General features: G+C 43.8%; 2 protein-coding genes across 2 annotated transcripts in view; one reads left to right on the forward strand and one right to left on the reverse strand.

Moving 5' to 3' along the window:
* The window catches only part of LOC132805836 (signal transducer and activator of transcription 5B-like), a 153,781-nt gene extending 135,926 nt beyond the window's left edge, over nucleotides 1-17,855 (reverse strand). Inside the window, exons 1-2 of the mRNA XM_060821139.1 lie at nucleotides 17,836-17,855; nucleotides 15,271-15,427 (exon numbers count right to left, since the gene is read on the reverse strand). The gene's annotated coding sequence lies outside the window, so the exon portion shown is untranslated. The remainder of the gene's footprint in view (nucleotides 1-15,270; nucleotides 15,428-17,835) is intronic.
* Nucleotides 17,856-18,040: 185 nt separating this feature from the next.
* LOC132805838 (glutaminase liver isoform, mitochondrial-like) overlaps nucleotides 18,041-21,193 on the forward strand; it is a 62,460-nt gene continuing 59,307 nt past the window's right edge. Inside the window, exon 1 of the mRNA XM_060821142.1 lies at nucleotides 18,041-18,393. Within this exon, the coding sequence (XP_060677125.1) occupies nucleotides 18,167-18,393 (227 nt within the window). The 5' untranslated portion in view covers nucleotides 18,041-18,166. The remainder of the gene's footprint in view (nucleotides 18,394-21,193) is intronic.

The following is a 21,193-nucleotide window of genomic DNA, read 5'->3' on the forward strand; positions in this document are numbered from 1 at the left end:
CCTGAGTAGCTCTAACAAATCTCTCCTCCAGGAAATTGGTGCCCTTTCAGGTGCAAGCCATCCATCGTTTACAAGTCACTTGTCCCAGAAGAGATCTCCACATTCCAAAAATCTGAATCACTGACCCCTTGCACCAGCTCCTCAGCCATGCATTAAGCTGCTTTTATCTCTTATTCCTGCTCTCACTAACACATGGCACCAGAATAATCCAGAGATTATTACCCTTAGGGTCCTGCTTTTTAACCTCCTGCCTAACTCCCAATATTCACTCTGCAGGACCGCATCCCCTTTTCCATCTATGTCATTAGTACCAATGTGTATGATGACTTAGAGTCATAGAGTCATAGAGATGTACAGCATGGAAACAGACCCTTTGGTCCAACCCATCCATGCCGACCAGATATCCCAACCCAATCTAGTCCCACCTGCCAGCACCCGGCCCATATCCCTCCAAACCCTTCCTATTCATATACCCATCCAAATGCCTCTTAAATGTTGCAATTGTACCAGCCTCCACCACATCCTCTGGCAGCTCATTCCATACACGTCCCACCCTCTGCATGAAAAAGTTGCCCCTTAGGTCTCTTTTATATCTTTCCCCTCTCACCCTAAACCTATGCCCTCTAGTTCTGGACTCCCCAACCCCAGGGAAAAGACTTTGTCTATTTATCCTATCTATGCCCCTCATAATTTTGTAAACCTCTATAAGGTCACCCCTCAGCCTCTGACGCTCCAGGGAAAACAGCTCCAGCCTGTTCAGCCTCTCCCTGTAGCTCAGATCCTCCAACCCTGGCAACATCCTTGTAAATCTTTTCTGAACCCTTTCAAGTTTCACAACATCTTTCCGATAGCAAGGAGACCAGAATTGCACGCAATATTCCAACAGTGGCCTAACCAATGTCCTGTACAGCAGCAACATGGCCTCCCAACTCCTGTACTCAATATTCTGACCAATAAAGGAAAGCATACCAAATGCCGCCTTCACTATCCTATCTACCTGTGACTCCACTTTCAAGGAGCTATGAACCTGCACTCCAAGGTCTCTTTGTTCAGCAACACTCCCTAGGACCTTACCATTAAGTGTATAAGTCCTGCTAAGATTTGCTTTCCCAAAATGCAGCACCTCGCATTTATCTGAATTAAACTCCATCTGCCACTTCTCAGCCCATTGGCCCATCTGGTCAAGATCCTGTTGTAATCTGAGGTAACCCTCTTCGCTGTCCACTACACCTCCAATTTTGGTGTCATCTGCAAACTTACTAACTGTACCTCTTATGGCTGCGAAAGCACCCCTTTGACAATGTACTGCAACCACTCTGAGACATCCTTGACCCTAGCATCAGGGAAGCAGCAGCAGTAATTGTTGTCTATATGGAGTCAAGAGGATGCTGGAAAAGCATAGCAAGTCAGACAGCATCTGAGGAGCAGGAAAATCGATGTTTCAGGCAAAAGTCCTTCATCAGGAATCATTCCTGATGAAGGGCTTTTGCCCGAAACGTCAATTTTCCTGCTCCTCAGATGTTGCCTGACCTGCTGTGCTTTTCTAGCACCACTCTAATCTTGATTCTGATCTCCAGCATCTGAAGTACTCACTTTCACCTAGCTGTCTGTATGGGGTTCAGCAAGGCATTCTACAAGGTTCCGCATCGTAGACTGGTTAGCAAGGTCAGATCATATGGAATCCAGGGAGAGCTAGCCACCTGGATACAAAGTGTGGTGGTAGAGAGTTGATTTTTGGACTGGAGGCCTGTGACCAGTGGATCGGTGCTGGGTCCACTGCTTTTCGTGATTTATATAAATGATTTGGATATGAATATAGGAGGTTAGTAAGTTAGAAGATGGTACTAAAATTGTTGGTGTAGTGGACAGTGAAGAAGGTTATCTCAGAGTACAATGGGACCTTGATCAGATGGGCCAATAGGCCAAGGAGTGGCAGATGGAATTTAATTTAGAAAATTTGAGGTGTTACATTTTGGTAAGGCAAACCAGGGCAGAGTTTATACAGTTAGTGGTAGGGCCCTAGAAAGTGTTGCCAATCAAAAAGTCCTAGGGGTGCAAGAACATAGTTGTTTAAAAGTGGAGTCACAGATAGACAGGGTGGTGAAGAAGGCGTTTGATATGCTTGCCTTCATTGGTCAGTACACTGAGTATAGGAGTTGGGATGTCAAGTTGCAGATGTACTGGACATTAGTAAGACCACTTTTAGAATACTGTGTTCAATTCTGTCTCCCTGCTATACAAAATATGTTGTTAAACTGGAAAGGGTTCAGAAAAGATTTACAAAGATGTTGCTGGGATTAGATGGTTTGAGTTATTAAGAGAGGCTGAATAGGCTGGGGCTTTTTCTCCCTAGTGTGGAGGCTGACAGGTAACTTTATAGAGGTTTACAAAATCATGAGGGACATGGATAGAGTGAATAGCCAAGGTCTTTTCTCTGGGCTGGGGGAGTCCAGAACTAGAGGGCATAGGTTTAAGGTGAAAGGGGAGCGATATAAAAGGGACCTAACAGGTAACTTTTTCATGCAGAGGATGGTGTATGCATGGAATGAATTGCCTGGGGATGTGGTGGAGGCTGGTACAATTACAACATTTAAAAGGCATGTGGATGATATACATGGACTTGTTTGAGAGGGGGATAGTCACAGGAGACTCCTGCACTACCTGCCTACCTCTTCTGGCAGTTGCCCGTCTACCTGACTGACCCTGTGGTGTGACCACCTCCTTGAAGCTACTATCTATCACACTCTCTGCCTCCTGTATAATCCTCAGCACATACAACTGTCACTCCAACTGGTCCATGTGGTCTGAGAGAAGCTGCAGACACAATCACCAGGGACAGTTGACTGCTCCCTGATCTCCTACATCTGACAGAAGGATCATACAACTCCACTGACTGCCACCCCTGTCCCTTTAACAACTAGTGGACTTAGGGGAAGAAAAGGATCTTACACTTATCTTGTGGTTGCTCGCCCGCAACAAAGCCTGGTATTCACATAGGCCCGCTCGAAGATCTAACCAGCAGCACTCGTCCACAAAGCAGCGCCTTGCAAAAATGGCTGGAACCCAATATCTGGATCAGTGGTGCTGGAAGAGCACAGCAGTTCAGGCAGCATCCAACTAGCAGCGAAATCGACATTTCGGGCAAAAGCCCTTCATCAGGAATAAAGGCAGTGAGCCTGAAGCATGGAGAGATAAGCTTGGGGAGGGTGGGGGTGGGGAGAGAGTAGCATAGAGTACAATGGGTGAGTGGGGGAGAGGATGAAGGTGATAGGTCAGGGAGGAGAGGGTGGAGTGGATAGGTGGAAAAGGAGATAGGCAGGTCAGACAAGTCTGGACAAGTCATGGGGACAGTGCTGAGCTGGAAGTTTGGAACTAGGGTGAGGTGGGGGAAGGGGAAATGAGGAAGCTGTTGAAGTCCACATTGGTGCCCTGGGGTTGAAGTGTTCCGAGGCGGAGGATGAGGCGTTCTTCCTCCAGGCATCTAGTGGTGAGGGAGCGGCGGTGAAGGAAGCCCAGGACCTCCATGTCCTCGGCAGAGTGGGAGGGGGAGTTGAAATGTTGGGCCATGGGGCAGTGTGGTTGATTGGTGCAGGTGTCTCGGAGATGGAACCCGATATAGCAATGCCTCCCTCCCTCACTTGCCTAAACTCACACACTTAGCTGAACTCCCAGTGATTACACACTCTAGCTAGTCACACACTGAAAAGGCAGAGGCAGTAGTTAAAATCACCAAAGAAAATCAAGCAAATCCCACATAGATGTATCCAAGGCAATCCTCGACTGGAGAAACACATTGATTGAAGGCATGGAAAGTAGTCCAGTACAAAGACTAATGTCATGCCACACACAAACTCCTCTTCCAATAGCAAAAACAAATCTACTGAAGCCAGAGTAGTAATAGGTGTGAGTGACAAAATCAAAGAGAAACAGCAGAAAGCAAAATTTCATTTCAACAAGACTACTAAACTATTTTCAGAGTTGAGTATTGGAGAGCCAAATAGGGTATAAACATTCAACACTCTCGACAAAAGTCAACTCAAGTGGCAACTTGGGACCTGAGGAAGCAATTGTTAACTCAATTGTACATGGTGGAGGTGAATGACCAGAAATACAGTTGCAACCGTAGGTACATATGCCGAACGACCAAAGTTATTCCTGAACTGCAGGTGGCTGAACAGGGACAAGTGAATGATTACCTACATCAAACACATATCAACAATCAAGAACCAGAGGTCCAGAGGAACCCAACAACAGGAACGGAACAACAGCTACCATAGCAACAACTCCTCCCTCATGAAACAACATAATCCAGATGAGCAGTCAATGACAACAGCATGCACTTCTACCATTAAGAGACCAACACAATTTAAGGATCATATGCAATGCATGTTCATTTGTCTGATGGAACTAACAAACTGCTAAATGAAAAATTAATGTATATAGTTGGTAACTTGGGTAACTAAGAATGTACATAATAATGCAGCCTTTTTTTTTCTTTTTTGTATCAATAGGGGAGTGTTTGGATTAAAATACAATTATGTACAAACGTCTGCCCTAATTTGCTGTAGTTGTGCACAGCATAGTGACTAGCACTGCTGCCTCACAGCACTAGGGACCTGGGTTTGATTCCAGCCTTAGTGACTGTGTGGAGTTTGCATGTTCTCCCTGCGTGTGTGGGTTTTGTATGGGTAATCTGGATTCCTCCCATAGTCCAGAGATGGATTGGGCATGATAAATTGCCCATAGCGTCTAGGAATTTGCTGGCTAGGTAGACTAGCTGTGGGAAATGTAGTGGGGTGGGTCTAGATGAGATGCTCTTTGTAGGGTCTGTGTGGACTTGATGGACTGAATGACCTGCTTCCACATGATTAGGATTCTACGTTACCTGTACCATGAGGTTGTATCCTGTAGGCAGACATTTTAAGCTTCATTTCAATGAAGTCCTCGTATTGAATACTGCTGTACGTACATTTGAAACAGATTTACTGCTCACTCCAGATACTAGAAATGTCCTCATAGTTCAGCTGGAGGGTACCAAACTTGCCTGTTATTGGAACTCACCCAGAGGATTCCTTTTGACCATGGCTAGCAAAACTGTTATTAACCAAAGTCTGCTGTCAATCATGGATAAAAATGGCAATTAATTTAGTGCACAGGATGAAGCCAAGTATTTCACACAGAAAGGAATTAAAATGAAAAGGAATGAAAGATATTCATGGGACAGTCTTATACACTTCTATGTGTTTGAATTGCAATCTCTTATCTAAGAAAGGATACATTTGCTTTTGTGGGATGCAATGAAAGTTCACTAGATTGATTCCCAAAATAATAGAGCTTTCCCATAAAGAGATAAATGGAATAGGCATATATTCTCTGGTGTTTAGAAAAATGAGAAGTTATTTTTTGTTTCAAATGTTTCAAATTCTGGATGGGATTGATGCCGAGAAGCTGTTTCCCCTGGCTGGAGAGTCCAGAAATAGGAATAAACATTTGAGGTCAAGGGCTGAGCATTTCAGTCTGAGTTGAGCTAGTTCTTCAGTCAGAAGATTGTGAATCTTTGGAATTCTCTATTCCAGAGGTCCATGGACAGCAAGTCAATTAATACATTCAAAGCTGAGACTGGTAGATGTTTGGACACTTACTAAATCAAGAGATATTGGGATAGGGTGCGAAGTTGAGATAGAAGATCATCCATGATCATATCAAATGACAAAGCAGACTCAGGGAGCCAAATAGCCTACTCTTGCTCCTATTACTTATTTCATGTAAGGGGTGAGGCAAATAGATCCTATAAAGGAGAAGGGAGAAGTTTCTGTGACTCTGTGCCACATCCAGGGGCCTGTGAGCAGACTACTGAAAAGCTATGAGAGGATAGTTTGCCATTTTCAACCAAGTTTTGTGTCATGTTATGACTGAACATTTCAAAATTGTACCAAAAAACAATGGTGTCCTCTACTGGTGACAAAGTGTAAACTATTGTCAACTCTCCACCTGCCACACAACAATTGACAAATGAGAGTGATCCTGTACTGGTTTTTACTGATGAATATCCTCTTTTAATATTCTACAAGGAGGAAACAATTGTTGCAATTTAACCGAAAGGAGTGCTGCCTTCTTCTGCTAATGATTTTCAAGATTAAATTAACAAAGAAAAATTTGACAAGTCTCAAAAATCTGCACGTCAGATCTGCACTGGCTGGAAATGTTGGGTGACAATAAATTACAATTATACATGTATTGCAAATATCTGGTACATAATTCATATTTTCTAGAATATACTGTTTGGCTTTTGGAATTAAAGTTTTAATTGTGGAAAAATAGCATGTGGTTCAGAACCTGGCATAACAATTCTGATGTAAATGCGTATCAAACAAGCCTGGAATTAGCATATTTTAAAGGTAGCGTCTAAAATCTGTTTCTTGCATTTTGTAAGAGTGTAATATTCAGAGGTACAGAGTTCCAAGAGTTAGCTGGCAACAGTAAATTCTGCCCCATGATAGAGACTTGTTGCAATAGGTCATTTTAACCCCATGCCTCCCGTCCTGGAAGTGTTTCATGGGAATAGTGTAGAGAATGCTTTACTTTCCGTTTAAAAGGGTAGAAGGTGCTTTACTCTGTACTTAACCCCGTGCTGTCCAATCCCGGGAATGGTTGGTGGGACTATACAGAGGGAACTTACAGTTTAAAAGAGTCAAGGAAGCTTTAATTTCAGTTTTTAAAAAAAACATGAGGAACATTTACTTGCTCTTCAAAACAGCAGAGGTAGCTTTACTCGCTTTCTAACTCTGTGCTGAACCTAGCCTGAGAATGTTTGATGGGAACAGTGTCAAGGGAGCTTTACTTTCCATTTAAAAGAAGAGAGAGGGCTAGAACTTCAGTTTAAAAGAATAGAAGTTTTACTCTGTATCTAACCCAATGCTGTACCTGTCCTACGTGTGTTTGATGGAGAGTGTACAGGTAGCCTTACTCGCGTTTCTAACCCCGTGCTGTCCCTGTCCTGGCGAGTGTTTGATGGGGCGCGGGGTGGGGGGGGAGCAGTGTAGAGGGAGCCTTACTCTGTATCTAACCCTGTGCTGTCCCTGTCCCTGTCCCTGGGATTGTTTGGTACTAACACTGTATGCTCAAAACTAAATTCTAGTTGCTTTGCCAAAATGACAAGAGATCTACACTGCTTAAAGCAAAAATTGACCAAAACGGATATAAAAATGAATTATTGCAGTCATTGTGATCAACAATTTATAATTTAAAATACAGAAATATCACAAAGAAATCATTTGTAGGAAATCAGATGTGTTTTGGTGAATTCAGCCTATAACTGGGTTTTGTGTCCCTCCCTTCATTTGACAAGTTTAATAAATTGTCCGCACCACAGTAATAACTACATACATTTCTTCTTTGATGTGGAAGAGCTTAATATGTATGTAATATAGTACTTGTAGGACTTTCTATGTGCTGGTTTAAAAAGCTTTCCTGGATTCTGGATTAAGGATTCTGCTCCCTTTGAACCTTTCAAACTTTATCTATCCCAGTTAATATTGGAGAATTTAACTTCCCTACTATTATTGTGGGCGGCACGGTGGCACAGTGGTTAGCACTGCTGCCTCACAGCGCCAGGGACCTGGGTTCAATTCCCGCCTCAGGTGACTGACTGTGTGGAGTTTGCACGTTCTCCCCGTGTCTGCGTGGGTTTCCTCCGGGTGCTCCGGTTTCCTCCCACAGTCACAAAGATGTGCGGGTCAGGTGAATTGGCCATGCTAAATTGCCCGTAATGTTAAGTAAGGGGTAAATGTAGGGGTATGGGTGGGTGGTGCTTCGGCGGGTCGGTGTGGACTTGTTGGGCCGAAGGGCCTGTTTCCACACTGTAAGTAATCTAATTTACACCCTTCTGAGATCTGCCTTCTATCACTCCCTGACAAGGCTACAGGTCCAATGCTGGAAAACAGGACAAGAGTGCTTGATGACTGACACAGACACAATGGAACAGGGGGATCCTTTCTGTGCTTTAAAACTCTATTTCATTGTTTGTGAGAAATTCCTAATGCAGCAGGATGCAAATAGGACCTAAGAATATGGGAATAGGTGTCAGCCATTCAGCCTCTTCAACCTTCTCTGCCAGAGTGAGGTAGACCCTATCTTTCCATGTGGTTTCAATTCAATTCAGAATGATGGGATGAAAATCTCTTCTTTGGCTGCTGCGGTTCCAAATGAATATAATTTAGAGCCAGTTCTTAAAATATAAAAGACCAAACCAAAGTAAGAACGTGGTACTCTGCGGACTCTGTTTAATAAAAATATGAAGTAATTTAGTAAGACTTTATTGGTAATTCCTTGTTGCCCTGAGGAGGAGGATGTGGGCCTTCTTATAGTGATTGTAATGAGGTCAGCCAGCTGGGCGTCACACTATATGACTTGGGGACATGATACTGGCATCTGTGGAGTTATTTCAGTGGTGATGAGATCAGCATGATCCTGAAGAAACTCACTTGCAAAAATCATTTTTGAGTTGGGGTAAGCATTTTCTTACGTCTTGTTTGGGAAGCTTGACTCGTTCGATCCTGCTGTTGAAAACTGGGCCCAGTATTTGGGAAGAACATATTTTTTTTCTGGACAAGTGACACTGCAGCAGGTAAAAAACAAAGAGTAATTCTCTTGACAGCCCTGGAGCAGCAGTTTTTTTCCCTGAGGTACCAGATACTAAAACCATTCAAGAATCAACTGACATAGTTAAGGAATATTACAACTCCAAGCCTCCCCTAATTCTGAGATGCTATTGCTTTTACTCAGCAATTTGAGAACCAGGAGAATCTGTATTGGGGTTTTTGACAATGTTACGACGGCTGGCAGAAGCCTGTGAATTTGGTTTCTTACTTAATGAGGTACTTAGAGACCATTTGGCAGGCCGGACTAATTATGTAACTATGCAAAAATGCCCATTAACTGAAGCTCAACTGGACTTCAAACAGGCGTGACAACTGGTTTTATCATTGGAAAATGCAGCAAGTGGAGCAAATGAGTTGAAGGGTATTCCGATGAAAGTGGACATCCCTGCCAGTCCGACAGAGCTTGGGGAACACCACTTGAGTACAGGTAATTGCATAGCCTCATTCAGGACATATCCTGAGCAGCCCACTCTCAGTCAGCCCACAGCAAAACTCTAAAACAATGCAAGGGCTCAGCCAAACGGTTTAACATTTTCTTCAGGAACCTGGCTGGCAAACCATTGTAGTTGTTGCTTATAGGAGTGAAACCCCCAACTGAGGACAAAGCTGCAGGAGGCAGGCAGAACTCAGGTACATGGCAGTCTTTATTTAGGTAGTCACCAGATCATGCAGGGAGAGGGCCACTGACTCTCCTGAATCTGGCCTTGACATGAGGGCGCAGTTGTCCTCTTAAACTTCAGCTCAGATCAGAAGACAGGTCAATGACGCTCCCCTGATTTTCACAGTGGGATACAGTATTTTATACATTTTGTGTTACAATAATCACATACAAAGTAGTCACTGTGCCCTTCCTCTTATTCTATGCATCCAATCCCGTGAAACACCTAATCAACGATGAATGCTCCTACGGACATCCCTAGGTTCCCAAGATCTAAACATTGTAGTCAGCAGGCCTTGGGATCTTCCATGCATCCTAATAATTCACATTCCAAAGCTCTTGGCTATACTCCTTTTGCACAAGTCCCAATCTTACTTATCTATAAGACTACTTGAATTCTGTTATTCATTGTATTCATAGAGTCATAGAGATGTACAGCACGGAAACAGACCCTTTGGTCCAACCCGTCCATGCCGACTAGTTATCCCAACCCAATCTAGTCCCACCTGCCAGCACCTGGCCCATATCCCTCTAAACCTTTCCTATTCACATACTACTCCAAATGCCTCTTAAATGTTGCAATTGTACCAGCGTCTACCATTTCCTCTGACAGCTCATTCCATACACGTACCACCCTCTGTATCAAATTCTATTACTCTTACATTTTGGCACTGTCCTAATTATATATTAAAAAATACAAAAGATATTTGGTGCATCTTAAATGCTGTAAGATTTGTAGTATTAATTTATATTATAAAGTTAGTTATTTGTAAAGTTTTATATCTACCCCTACAGTTAGCACTCTTTATCTGATGAGTTGCGAGCAATTTGTTTCTTACAGGGTACACCAGGCATTCCTTTAGTGATAAAGAAAAGCTTCACGAGACTAATTAACTTTCACATCTATTCAAATCGTTTCCCATAATGCTTTTAATGATCTTTGCATTTTGTTACATATGTGTATCTATAATTACATTGAAATCTGTCTCTGTGATTATCGGAATAATCTTTAACTATAACCTATTTCTTATATTTATGAATAACTTCAAAAAAACAACTAATTAATGCAGAATACTTTTATCTACTGTTTTTACAGCTGCATGATGAGCTAGGCTGACTGTCTTCTGGGGTGATTTACACCCCTTTTCCTAACTAACTCTGTTCTGTCCTTGGATGTTTCTTATTAAACTGTTGGCATGGTGGCTCAGTGGTTAGCACTGCTGCCTCACAGTGCCAGGGACCCAGGTTTGATTCCCACCTCAGGTGACTGACTGTGTGGAGTTTGTACATTCTCCCTGTGCCTGTGTGGGTTTCCTCCGGGTGCTCTGGTTTTCTCCCACAATCCAAAAATGTGCAGGTCAGGTGAACTGACTGCTAAAGTTGCCCATATTGTTCAGGGATGTGTAGGTTAGGTGCATCCCCTAAATGTAGGGGAATGGGTCTGGGTAGGTTACTCTTCGGAGGGTCAGTGTGGACTTGTTGGGCCAAAGGGCCTGTTTCCACACTGTAGGGATTCTAATATTTCTAACAAATCTACTTGCAGCTGTTGCTTGTTCAAGGCTCCCTTTTGCCTCAGAATAACACCTTCTCAAAGGTACCATTGTGTCCCACTTAAATGCTGGAGCAGGTTTTTAATTCTGTTTAACCTCTTGTCAACCATTTTGTGCAGGACCAGAGGGACAGCTTAGCTGCCAGCCATCTTGTGTCTCTCAAAAATGGACAACCCTAACATTGCTGGTATGTGGACTCAAGACAGTAAAAGAGTCCAAATAGACGTAAATTGTATAGGATATCTCATAGGCCGGTATTCAGGAGGGTATCCAGGAAAGTTCATACCCTGGAAAGTCTACATACATCTGATTTGGAATTTAAATTGCTTAGCAACATTAAAATCAGAACTCAGCAAGATAAATCTGGTTAAATGGTTATCCAATTCTAATGGGGGTGAATACCAGTGCGGCCATATCAGTGATTGCAGAACCAGTTTTAATAAAATTTGCTTTGGACTCCGGCCCTCAACTTTCCGCAAGACCTCAGCTAGGCTGAGAACCTATACCAGGGAACCTTTAAAGATTAAAGGTACAACTTCGGTTCCGGTCTCTTATGTGAAGCAGCTGATTCAGTTACCACTGATTATAGTAAAAGGCTCAGGCCCAAGCTTAATAGAGCGAAATTCATTGTGTAATTCACAAAGCAGAACTTGAGCCACACTGACTCGCAATTGCGTTTAGAAGAGGATTCCCAGAGTTTGCTACAATTAATACCCATGAAGGCTTGTACCAATATATGAGACTGCCATTTGGGGTATTGTCAGCATGTTCAATGTTTCAGCAAACAATGGAGGACATTTACAAGGTCTACCTCAGGTCACCATTTACCTAGGTGACATTCTGATAACAGGGAAAACCAATAAGGACAACTCAGAATTTGGATGTAGTCCTAAGGCATGTTTCCAAGGCAGGAAACTTTGTCAAAGCTTTGACAAAGGGTCAGTTAGACTCGAAACATCAGCTCTTTTCTCTCCTTACAGATGCTGCCAGACCTGCTGAGATTTTCCAGCATTTTCTCTTTTGGCTCCAAGTGACCCACTTAGCTACAGAGTAAATAAGACTGGGTTACACCCATTAAAATATAAAGTGAGGGTGCTCAAAGATGCTCTGGCTCTGAGGGGCTTAGATAGTCACTTAGACTGGTAAGTTATTATGGAAAGTACATACATAAGCTGGCATCCATCCTGGTACCTTTGCACTATCTCCTAAAAAAGGTCAGCCTTGGAAATGGTCTCATAGATAGACAAACTCTAGCTTTCAATGAAGTAAAGAAACAGCTATCATCCTCAAAGGTCATTATGATCCCAAGAAAGATCTAATATTGATGTGCGATGCCTCCATGTATGACTTCAGGGTGGTATTAGTTCATAGATGGTCCAATGACAAGGGACACACAACAGCTTTTGCATTCAGGACTTTGGCTAATGCAGAGCATAAATATGCCCAAATAGGAAACAAAGGATTGGTGGTTATATCTGGAGTCAGGAAATTCCACCAATACCTTTTATAGATGAACATTTGTGACAATCACAGACCATAAACCCCTACTTGGTCTGCTTAAAGAGGACAAGGCACTGTTGCCCATAGCTTCAGGCCACATTCAGCGGTGAGCTCTAATACTACGTGCGTATATTTACAAGTTAGAACACTGTCCAGGAGGCCAAGTAGCGAATACGGATGCATTGAGCCACCTCCCATTAGCAGATGCCCCAATGGAAGAAACAAAAGCCAAAACTGCCAGAAAAAGGCAGCAGGTTTGCCAGTGGAGCGAGATCAGTGTTAATGTTTTGGGTCCAGTGAACCTTCTTCAGAACACCCAATGGAAGAGTCTACCATGATATTACATTTTCTGGACACACTCCCGGTCACAGTTAACAATATCAGACTTTGGACACAGAAAGATCCAGTCCTTTTTAAACTGAAACAACTCATATTAATGGGGGAAACCATGGAGCAATTACAACTAGAATTGAAACGTTTTTAGATCTGAAGAGATTAGCTCACAGTACAGGATGGAATATTATGGGGGCATGAGTAGTTGTCCTGAACAAAGCTTGCCATCTAATACTGGTTAAACTCCACCAAGACCATCCAGGGGTTTCCAAAGTGAAGATGTTGGCAAGGCGTTATATCTGGTGACCAAGCTTGGATGCAGCCACAGCTGTGTTGGTGGGGCAGTGCCCAGAATGTCAACAAGGACAAAAGTTAAAGCCAGCAGCTCCCCCACATCTATGGGAATGGCCGGGTAAAACTTGGACTCAGTTGCACATCAACAATGCAGGTCATTTCATGGGTTCAGTGTTCTTAGTCATTGTAGATTCAAACTGGTTGGACTTGTGCACAGAGTCCATTTGTTAAACACTGGAACAACAACAGAAAAACTGCATACATCTTCTGCAACACACGGAGTCACGGAAATGTTGGTCACAGATAATTCAACATACAAGGACAGCTCCATACCAACCAGCATGAAATAGCCTGGCAGAAAGAGCGGTCCAAACTTTGAAGGTTGGATTGAAGAAACAGCTTACAGCCTCACCAGATACCAACCAGTCACGGTTCTTTGATTATAGGACCACCCCACATACAACTACAGGGATAGCATTGACAAAGTTGTAATGGGTTGAAGACCAGGTTAAGTTTGATCATCCCAAACCTAGGGGCAGGGGGAGGTGAGGTAGAAGAAGGGTCAAACAACATCTGGAAATCCAATCCTGGACCCAAGACTCCATCAGGCAAAAGAGAATTTTTGTACAGGGGACAAGGTTTGGTGTAAGAATCACAGAAATGACCCTGCATGGGTAAGAGGCATGGTCAACGCGAGATCAGGACCAGTGACATCTAAAATTCGGGTAGGTGCGACAGTCCTGAATAAACATGTGGATCATATGAAAACCGTAAATTTTTAAACATGTGGGAACAAAACAAGCTCTGTCCCTCAGAACTTTCAGAAGTGCTGCTGGAACCTGTGGATTAACTGTCTCCATCAAACATTGTCAAGTCCTCTGAATCAGAGATGGAGGTGGCAGAAGTAGCCACCTTGACATCTTTGCCACCGGAAGAGAGTGAAATTCTATCAAGGCACTCCTGGCACAAGAAGCGAACTCCCATGTCTGTATCGGATGCCAGGTTGGAGGAACCTGACCCAGTGCTAAAACACCCCAGGATGCTCTCCAAGTAAAACAGACTGGCCTATATCCATACACTCAGAGGGGGAGGGATGTAGTGATTGTAACAAGATCAACCAGCTGGATCTCATAGAATAAGAGTTCCCTGATTCAGGCTGTTAATCTGGTCCAATCAGGGAACCCTGACAGACATAAAAAGGTTGAGTGTCAGAGATACTGACACTATGGTGCCTGACTCTGAGGCAATACATTAGTCAAGGACTGTTCGTGTGTAAATAAAGGGTGATTTGTGGATTCCTGCCTCATTTGGAGTTATTTAACCTCTATTTGATACAGTTAAGAGAGAAACCATGTTGCTTCAGGCCTGGAGTCACATGTGAACCCAGACCCTCCTTCTGGCTGCGTAAAGGAAGCAGGAAATGGGGGATAGTCAGTGACAAAGTTGAAACAAGAGAGGCAGCAAGCACAAGGGTTTAGGAAGGACAGAAGCAGCGGGGAGGGTGAGGTGATGAGCTGGCAGAGTTCAGACTCTCCACTTCTCTCCTGAACCTTCCAACTCATCACCACCTATTGAGCACAGCTGATTCTGTAAATCATTGTGTTGCTGGTCCAAAAGGATCCGTTTCAGCCAATGTGTGCAGCAGCATCTCTGCTGGGAGAAAAATCAATCAATCCCAAAAGTGCTCCTCTCCTCAAACAAATATTTGCTCCCACAGAACTCACGATACCTTAGAAACTACTCACTGGTTAGTAGCAAGTCAGACAAGCTCCTCAAATGGCAGCTCCCTTTCTCTAGCATCTCTGCTCCAGAACTCACTCTCATGGGAGGCTTGTATGTTTCCTCTGATGCCTTGACGACTTCACCCCTGCATGTTACCAACGAGGTCTCTCAATGTCCTTCGTGCCCTCCATTTTAGTCATAGGCCAGGGATGCCCATGAGTCAGTGAAGATACTTGACATTTTTCAGGAATGCTTGAGTCCAGTCATCTACAGTTGCTGTACACTTAAGTGTAGGTATCCCTTCCTCCAAGTACAGACAATTTCAATATGACTCTGGCCTCAGACTGGCATGCAGGTTTGTTGTCCATTCTATGCGCAGGGCAATTTTTTTTTCCCTCTTGTCTCCTTTAATTTTTTGTTGTTGTTGTTGTTATTGGCCAAGATGAATGTGCTTACTTTTTATCATTGAATCAAAGAGAGTTTTACAGCACAGAAAGAGGCAGCTTGGGCATTATATCGGCACCAACTGAAAAACAAGCCAGCTTTATCCTACCTTCCTGCACTCGGTCCATATCCTGGGAGGCTTTTACTGCCCTTCCTGGCAGTGAGTTCCAGACCCCTACCACCGTCCAGGTGAAGAAGATTTTCCTCGTGTCTGCTCGAGTATTTTCAGTGTTCACTTTAAATCTATGGCCCTAGTCACTGCCTCTCTGCAAAGGAAAACATTTTATTTTTCACTTCCACTGTCTCCTGGCACCCTCACAATTTCACATATCTCAATCAAATCTCTCCTCAGCCTCCCCTGGTCCAAGGAGGACAGCTCTGGCCTATCCAATATTTCCTCATAGCTGCATTTTCCCAATCCTAGCACATCCTCATGAATCTCCTCTGACCCCTCTCCAGTACAATTTCATCATTTTTGTGACCAGAACTGCACACAATCAAAAACAGAGTAAAATAAAAAGATGCAGTCTTTACTAACTAACTTGTAATTATTCAAATAATTTACCTGTCCTACGGTGCTTCAAAAAAATGGAGACTACTTATTTCTGGAGAGAGAGGGAGAGTGAGAGAGAAAGAGAGAGAGATAGGCATGATTGCTTAGAGTAAAGTGTCATCTTCATATGGGAAAATAAAACCCTGGTTTTTACTATACAGATTTTAAAGGTATGTGTTGTAGTCAGTTGCAAAATATCATTGGCCAAGATGAATGTGCTTACTTTTTATCATTGAATCAAAGAGAGTTTTACAGCACAGAAAGAGGCAGCTTGGGCATTATATCGGCACCAACTGAAAAACAAGCCAGCTTTATCCTACCTTCCTGCACTCGGTCCATATCCTGGGACTGGCACGGTGGCACAGTGGTTAGCACTGCTGCCTCACAGCGCCTGTAGACCCGGGTTCAATTCCCGACTCAGGCGACTGACTGTGTGGAGTTTGCACGTTCTCCCCGTGTCTGCATGGGTTTCCTCCGGGTGCTCCGGTTTCCTCCCACAGTCACAAAGATGTGCGGGTCAGGTGAATTGGCCAAGCTAAATTGCCCGTAGTGTTAGGTAAGGGGTAAATGTAGGGGTATGGGTGGGTTGTGCTTCGGCGGGTCGGTGTGGACTTGTTGGGCCGAAGGGCCTGTTTCCACACTGTAAGTCTAATCTAATCTAATCATGACAAAATATAGCATGTGGATCAGATTAGTGCTAACAGCACAGGCTTCACACCCTAGTCCAGCTGAGGTAGACTCAGAATCTTCCTTCTTGCTCTACATGTAGTAAAAAACATTGCACTTTGCAGCAAATCAGTGAATAGTTTTCAAAGGCCTCCCTTTGGGCAGAGAATTCAAGATAAAGTGGCCAGCCTATCCACATAAATGGAATTAGGTGTCAGAGATATTGGCCACTATATCAACAGATTACAGGTATCTGGACAATATATCCTCACACTCTTCTCCCTGTCAAGACTCCATTCCATTCTCCCAGTTTCAGTTTCTCCATCTCTGTTACATTTGTCCTGATGATGCCTCCTTCCTGGGGCCTTTGACATGTCCACTTTTTGGCTCAACCAAGTATTTCCCGCCACTGTTGTTGACAGGACGCTCAGCCATGACTGACCCATTTCCTGCACTTCTGCTATCACCCCTTCTCTTCTGTCCTATAACACCAATCAGGTGTTCCGCACCCCCCACCTCAGGTCCTCACTTTCTACACCAACAGCATCATGAGTCACTATTTCCACCACCTCAGTGAGATGCTGCCACCAGACACATATTTCCCTCCCCTCCCTTGTCAGCATTGTGCAGGGATTATACCCTCCAGGACACTCTGTTCCAGTCCTTCTCCACTCCTAATACCTCCCTATACCCACATGGCACCTTCCCATGCAATCACATAAGGTGCATCACTTGCCTACTTGCTTCTTCCTTCCTCACTGTCCAATGCTCCAGACACACCTTTCAGGTGAAAGCACTGATTTACCTGCACCTTATTCAATCTAGTTTGCTGTATTTGCTGCTCACAATATGATCTCCTCCATCCCGGGGAGACAAAACACAGACTGGGTGACAAGCTAGAAGATCGACATCTCATTTTCTGCTTGGGGATCCTGAAGCCTTTAGGACTCAGTATCAAATTCAGTAATTTTAGAGCCTAACCACCTCCTTCCATGTACTTTACCCAGTCCCACACCCCAGGCCTTGTTATGACATGAGCTGCTTTCTGACAGCCAACCCATTTTCACCTACTTATGGTCCCCATTATCAGCATTTTGTTCTTCCCTTTGTCTACCTAACTTTTCTGTCTCTCTGTTTCCTATCTCTTTCCACCTATCCACTCACTCCTTCCTACCCCTGTCATCAGTATATATATATATATCATCTTTTCCTAGTACCATCAATTCTGGAAAAAGGGTCACTGGTCTCAATCCACTGATGCTGGCCGGACTTGCTGAATTTTCCCAGCAATTTCTGTTTTTGTATCAGATCTGCAGTATTCACAGTTCGTTTTATCGTGTACATGTCAGCCTGGGCTGGGTGTGAAGTACTGAATTAGAAGCTCTTACGTGATACCTTTCGTCCTCCTGTTCCCCTCACACTAGAATAGATGTCAAGTGTCAATAATGTCATTACCGCTTTCACCATCCAGTCGTCAGCCCAGTGGCAAATCTAACTGATGTCAGCAATGACCAGACAGCCTGACAGAGTCGGGGCACCGCCTTCCAGGGAGCGACGTTTCTGTTTGGACGGGAGCCCTGTCGTTTTAGTCCCACCTACATTTGTAAAGTTTGCCAGCACCGCGTGTTCAACGTTGATAGATAGAAGAGAGGAGGAAAATTGACTGACAGTTTGAGAGTGGGGGAGGAGGGGGAAAAACAGAGTTAGTGAAAGGGAAGAAGAAAGGAAGAGTTGACTAGGCAGATATATTAGAGAAAGAGGGAAATGCGCTAGGTGTTAGTCAGGAATGCATCGTTTAAAATCACTACCTTCCTTCACAGCTGGAGCCTGTCACTTTCGAGTCGAAAATGTTTTGGGGAAATCCAACAGCTTTGTCAATCGACTGTGGGCATGGCAACATTCCCCCAGGGGGCGGGCGACGAGCGGCGTGAGCGGTGCTGATAGAAATCCCCTTCTGAAAGCCTCGAAGTCCCCGGTGAAAAAAAATGAGCATGGAGACGTTCAGAAAGAACCGTGAGTAAAACACGCGCCACAGATCAACTCCAGTTTACTTCACAGCCACGTCGTAGATCTGTCAGCGTATGTGAAGAGAAAGAGGCTGATTAATATTAATTTGACGTTAGATCTCCAGTCTTAATTTTTGTTGATACTGACAGGTCGAACCTATCTCACTTTTGCTCCTTTCGTGTACTTTATTTCGAAGCTTCGTGAATTTTAAAGTTTACATCGTAGATTAAAGACAAATAGATAATACTGAGTTGTCACAATCATTTCCTATTGACAATCTGAGTGGATTTGACTGGGTAAACAGTAGCTTTCTGAAGCTATCCGAAGCAATGAAGTAAATTGAGTAAAACATTATGGTTTATGTTGAATTTTTTTTGTTGTGTTGTGGCAGGTTAACCGTGATTATAAAGAATGAACCAACAAGTGCTTCTATGTTGTAGTGTCTCACCTTATTCAAAACACATCATAAATAGAAATGCATTCATATGGTGCACGGGACGGAAAAAAAGTCCTGCTCAAAAATAAGCGCTTAAAAATAATTAACCTTCTGTGAGCAGTTTTTCGCGTCATTTAATCTACAAGTTATAAACATTTGAATTTACAATGACATAACAGACTGCAGTGGTTCAAGAAGGTAGCTCACGATCTTCTCCGGGGCAATTCGGAATGAGTATTCTCCCCCTCATTCTGTGAAGGAATAAAACAAATATGCAAGTTTTTGGTCAAAAAGTGTTGTTTGAGTAAGTCAGCTTTGTCACATTTGGCGGATGCAGTGTTAGCTCAGCTCTGGATACAGGTGACAAGCTGCCTGCAAGCAACATTCCGGCAACCCAACTCAGTGATGAAATATAAGTAAAAACCCTCTGCTCTATCCAGCCTGGTCAAAGCAAATGGATGCCATGTGCATCACAGTACACTCTCTACCAAAGTCAATGTAATCTACTAGCAAAAAGCCAGACCATGGCAACACGACGTCTGGAGGAAGAGCGTCTCATCTTCCGCCTAGGAACCCTCCAACAACAAGGGATGAACTCAGATTTCTCCAGCTTCCTCATTTCCCCTCCCCCCCACCCTGTCTCAGTCCCAACCCTCAGACTCAGCAGCCTTCTTGACCTGCAATCTTCTTCCCTCTCCGCCCCCACCCCCACTCCGGCCTATTACCCTCACCTTAACCTCCTTCCACCTATGTATTCCCAACGCCCCTCCCCCAAGTCCCTCCACCCTACCTTTTATCTTAGCCTGCTTGGCACACCCTCCTCATTCCTAAAGAAGGGCTTATGCCCGAAATGTCGATTCCCCTGCTCCTTGGATGCTGCCTGACCTGCTGCGCTTTTCCAGCAACACATATTTTTAGCAAAAATGAATCCAATTAGGGGAAAATTAATTTCCAAACCTGATGGTAGTGTGCTCCACAGGACCACTATTCTCTGGGAAAAGAATCATCTTCTCCTGACAACTAATTAACCTGATTCTGGACTTACAAACTTCAAATAGTGACCACACACCCCATCCAACCTCCCTAGCCTATTTATTTGGAACAAACAGTTAATTGGAGCACAACTTACTCCCTTCATAATCTTTTTAGACAGTCTCTCTGAATTGAGGATAACCTGGCTTCATTCCAATTCAATAGATTCTGAGATGGCTGAGTCCAATCATGCTTGACAGGCTTGACAGGCTTGACAGGCTCTGCCACATATGGGCAGGGAATGATTAAAGACTCAAGTAAATGGATTCTTTGCATATTTAAGTGCTCCCTCTGATAGCTTCACTCGGCCTCGGTATTTCTGTCACAGTCTCTGATGGTATCGTATCTTCCTAAGTAAGTCTTCTTCATTTTGGTTGGTGTAAAGCCAGGGTCTTTCATGAGTCAGTGGGGCATGTTTGGCCTCTTCAGGGAGGCTTTAAGGACATTTCTAAATTTCCCCTGTCCTCTTGGGAGTCTCTATCTGCAACTGAGTTCCAAGTCAAGCATACGCTACATAGAATAGTGAGTCCTACAGCAGGGAGACAGGCCTTTCAGCCCAAACTGGTCCATGCTGACCAAAATGTCCATCCACAGTAACCCCATTTCCCTGCACTTGGCTCATATCCTTCCAAATCTTTCCTATCCATGTATTTGTCCAAATGCTTTTGAAATGTTGTCAATGTACCTGCCTCAACTACTTCCACTTCCAAATGTGTACCACCCTCTATAAAAAGACAATGCCCCTCAGGTTCCAATTTATTCTTTCCCCTCTCACCTTAGACTGATGCCCTCGAGTCCTCGATTCCTCAACCCTGGGAAAAAGACTGAGTGCATTCACCCTCTCCATGCCTCTCATCATCTTATAGACTTTTATAAAATCTCCCCTCAGTCTCCTATGCTCGAAAGAAAAAAGTCCTAGCTTGTCCAATCTCTCCCTGTAACTCAGACCATCGAGTCCTGACAACGTCCCTGTAAATTTCTTCTGCACTCTTTCCAGTTTAATAACATCCTTCCTATAGCAAGGTGACCAAAACTGAACACAATACTCCAAGTGCAGCCTCACTAACGTTCTGTACAACTGCAACATAACTTCCCAACTTCTATATTCAATGCCCTGACTGAAGAAGGCCACTGTGCCAAAAGCCTTCTTCACTGCCCTGCCTACCTGTGACTCCACTTTTAGAGAACTGTGCATCTGAACTCCAAGGTCCCTCTGTTCCACTACACTCCTTATGACCTTACCATTCACCGTGAAACTCCTACCTTGATTTGACTTTCCAAAATGCAACACCTCACACTTCGATATATTGAACTCCATTTGCCATTTCTCGGCCCACT

Source organism: Hemiscyllium ocellatum, chromosome X (assembly GCF_020745735.1).
Source record: "Hemiscyllium ocellatum isolate sHemOce1 chromosome X, sHemOce1.pat.X.cur, whole genome shotgun sequence".
NCBI classification, from domain to species: domain Eukaryota; kingdom Metazoa; phylum Chordata; class Chondrichthyes; order Orectolobiformes; family Hemiscylliidae; genus Hemiscyllium; species Hemiscyllium ocellatum.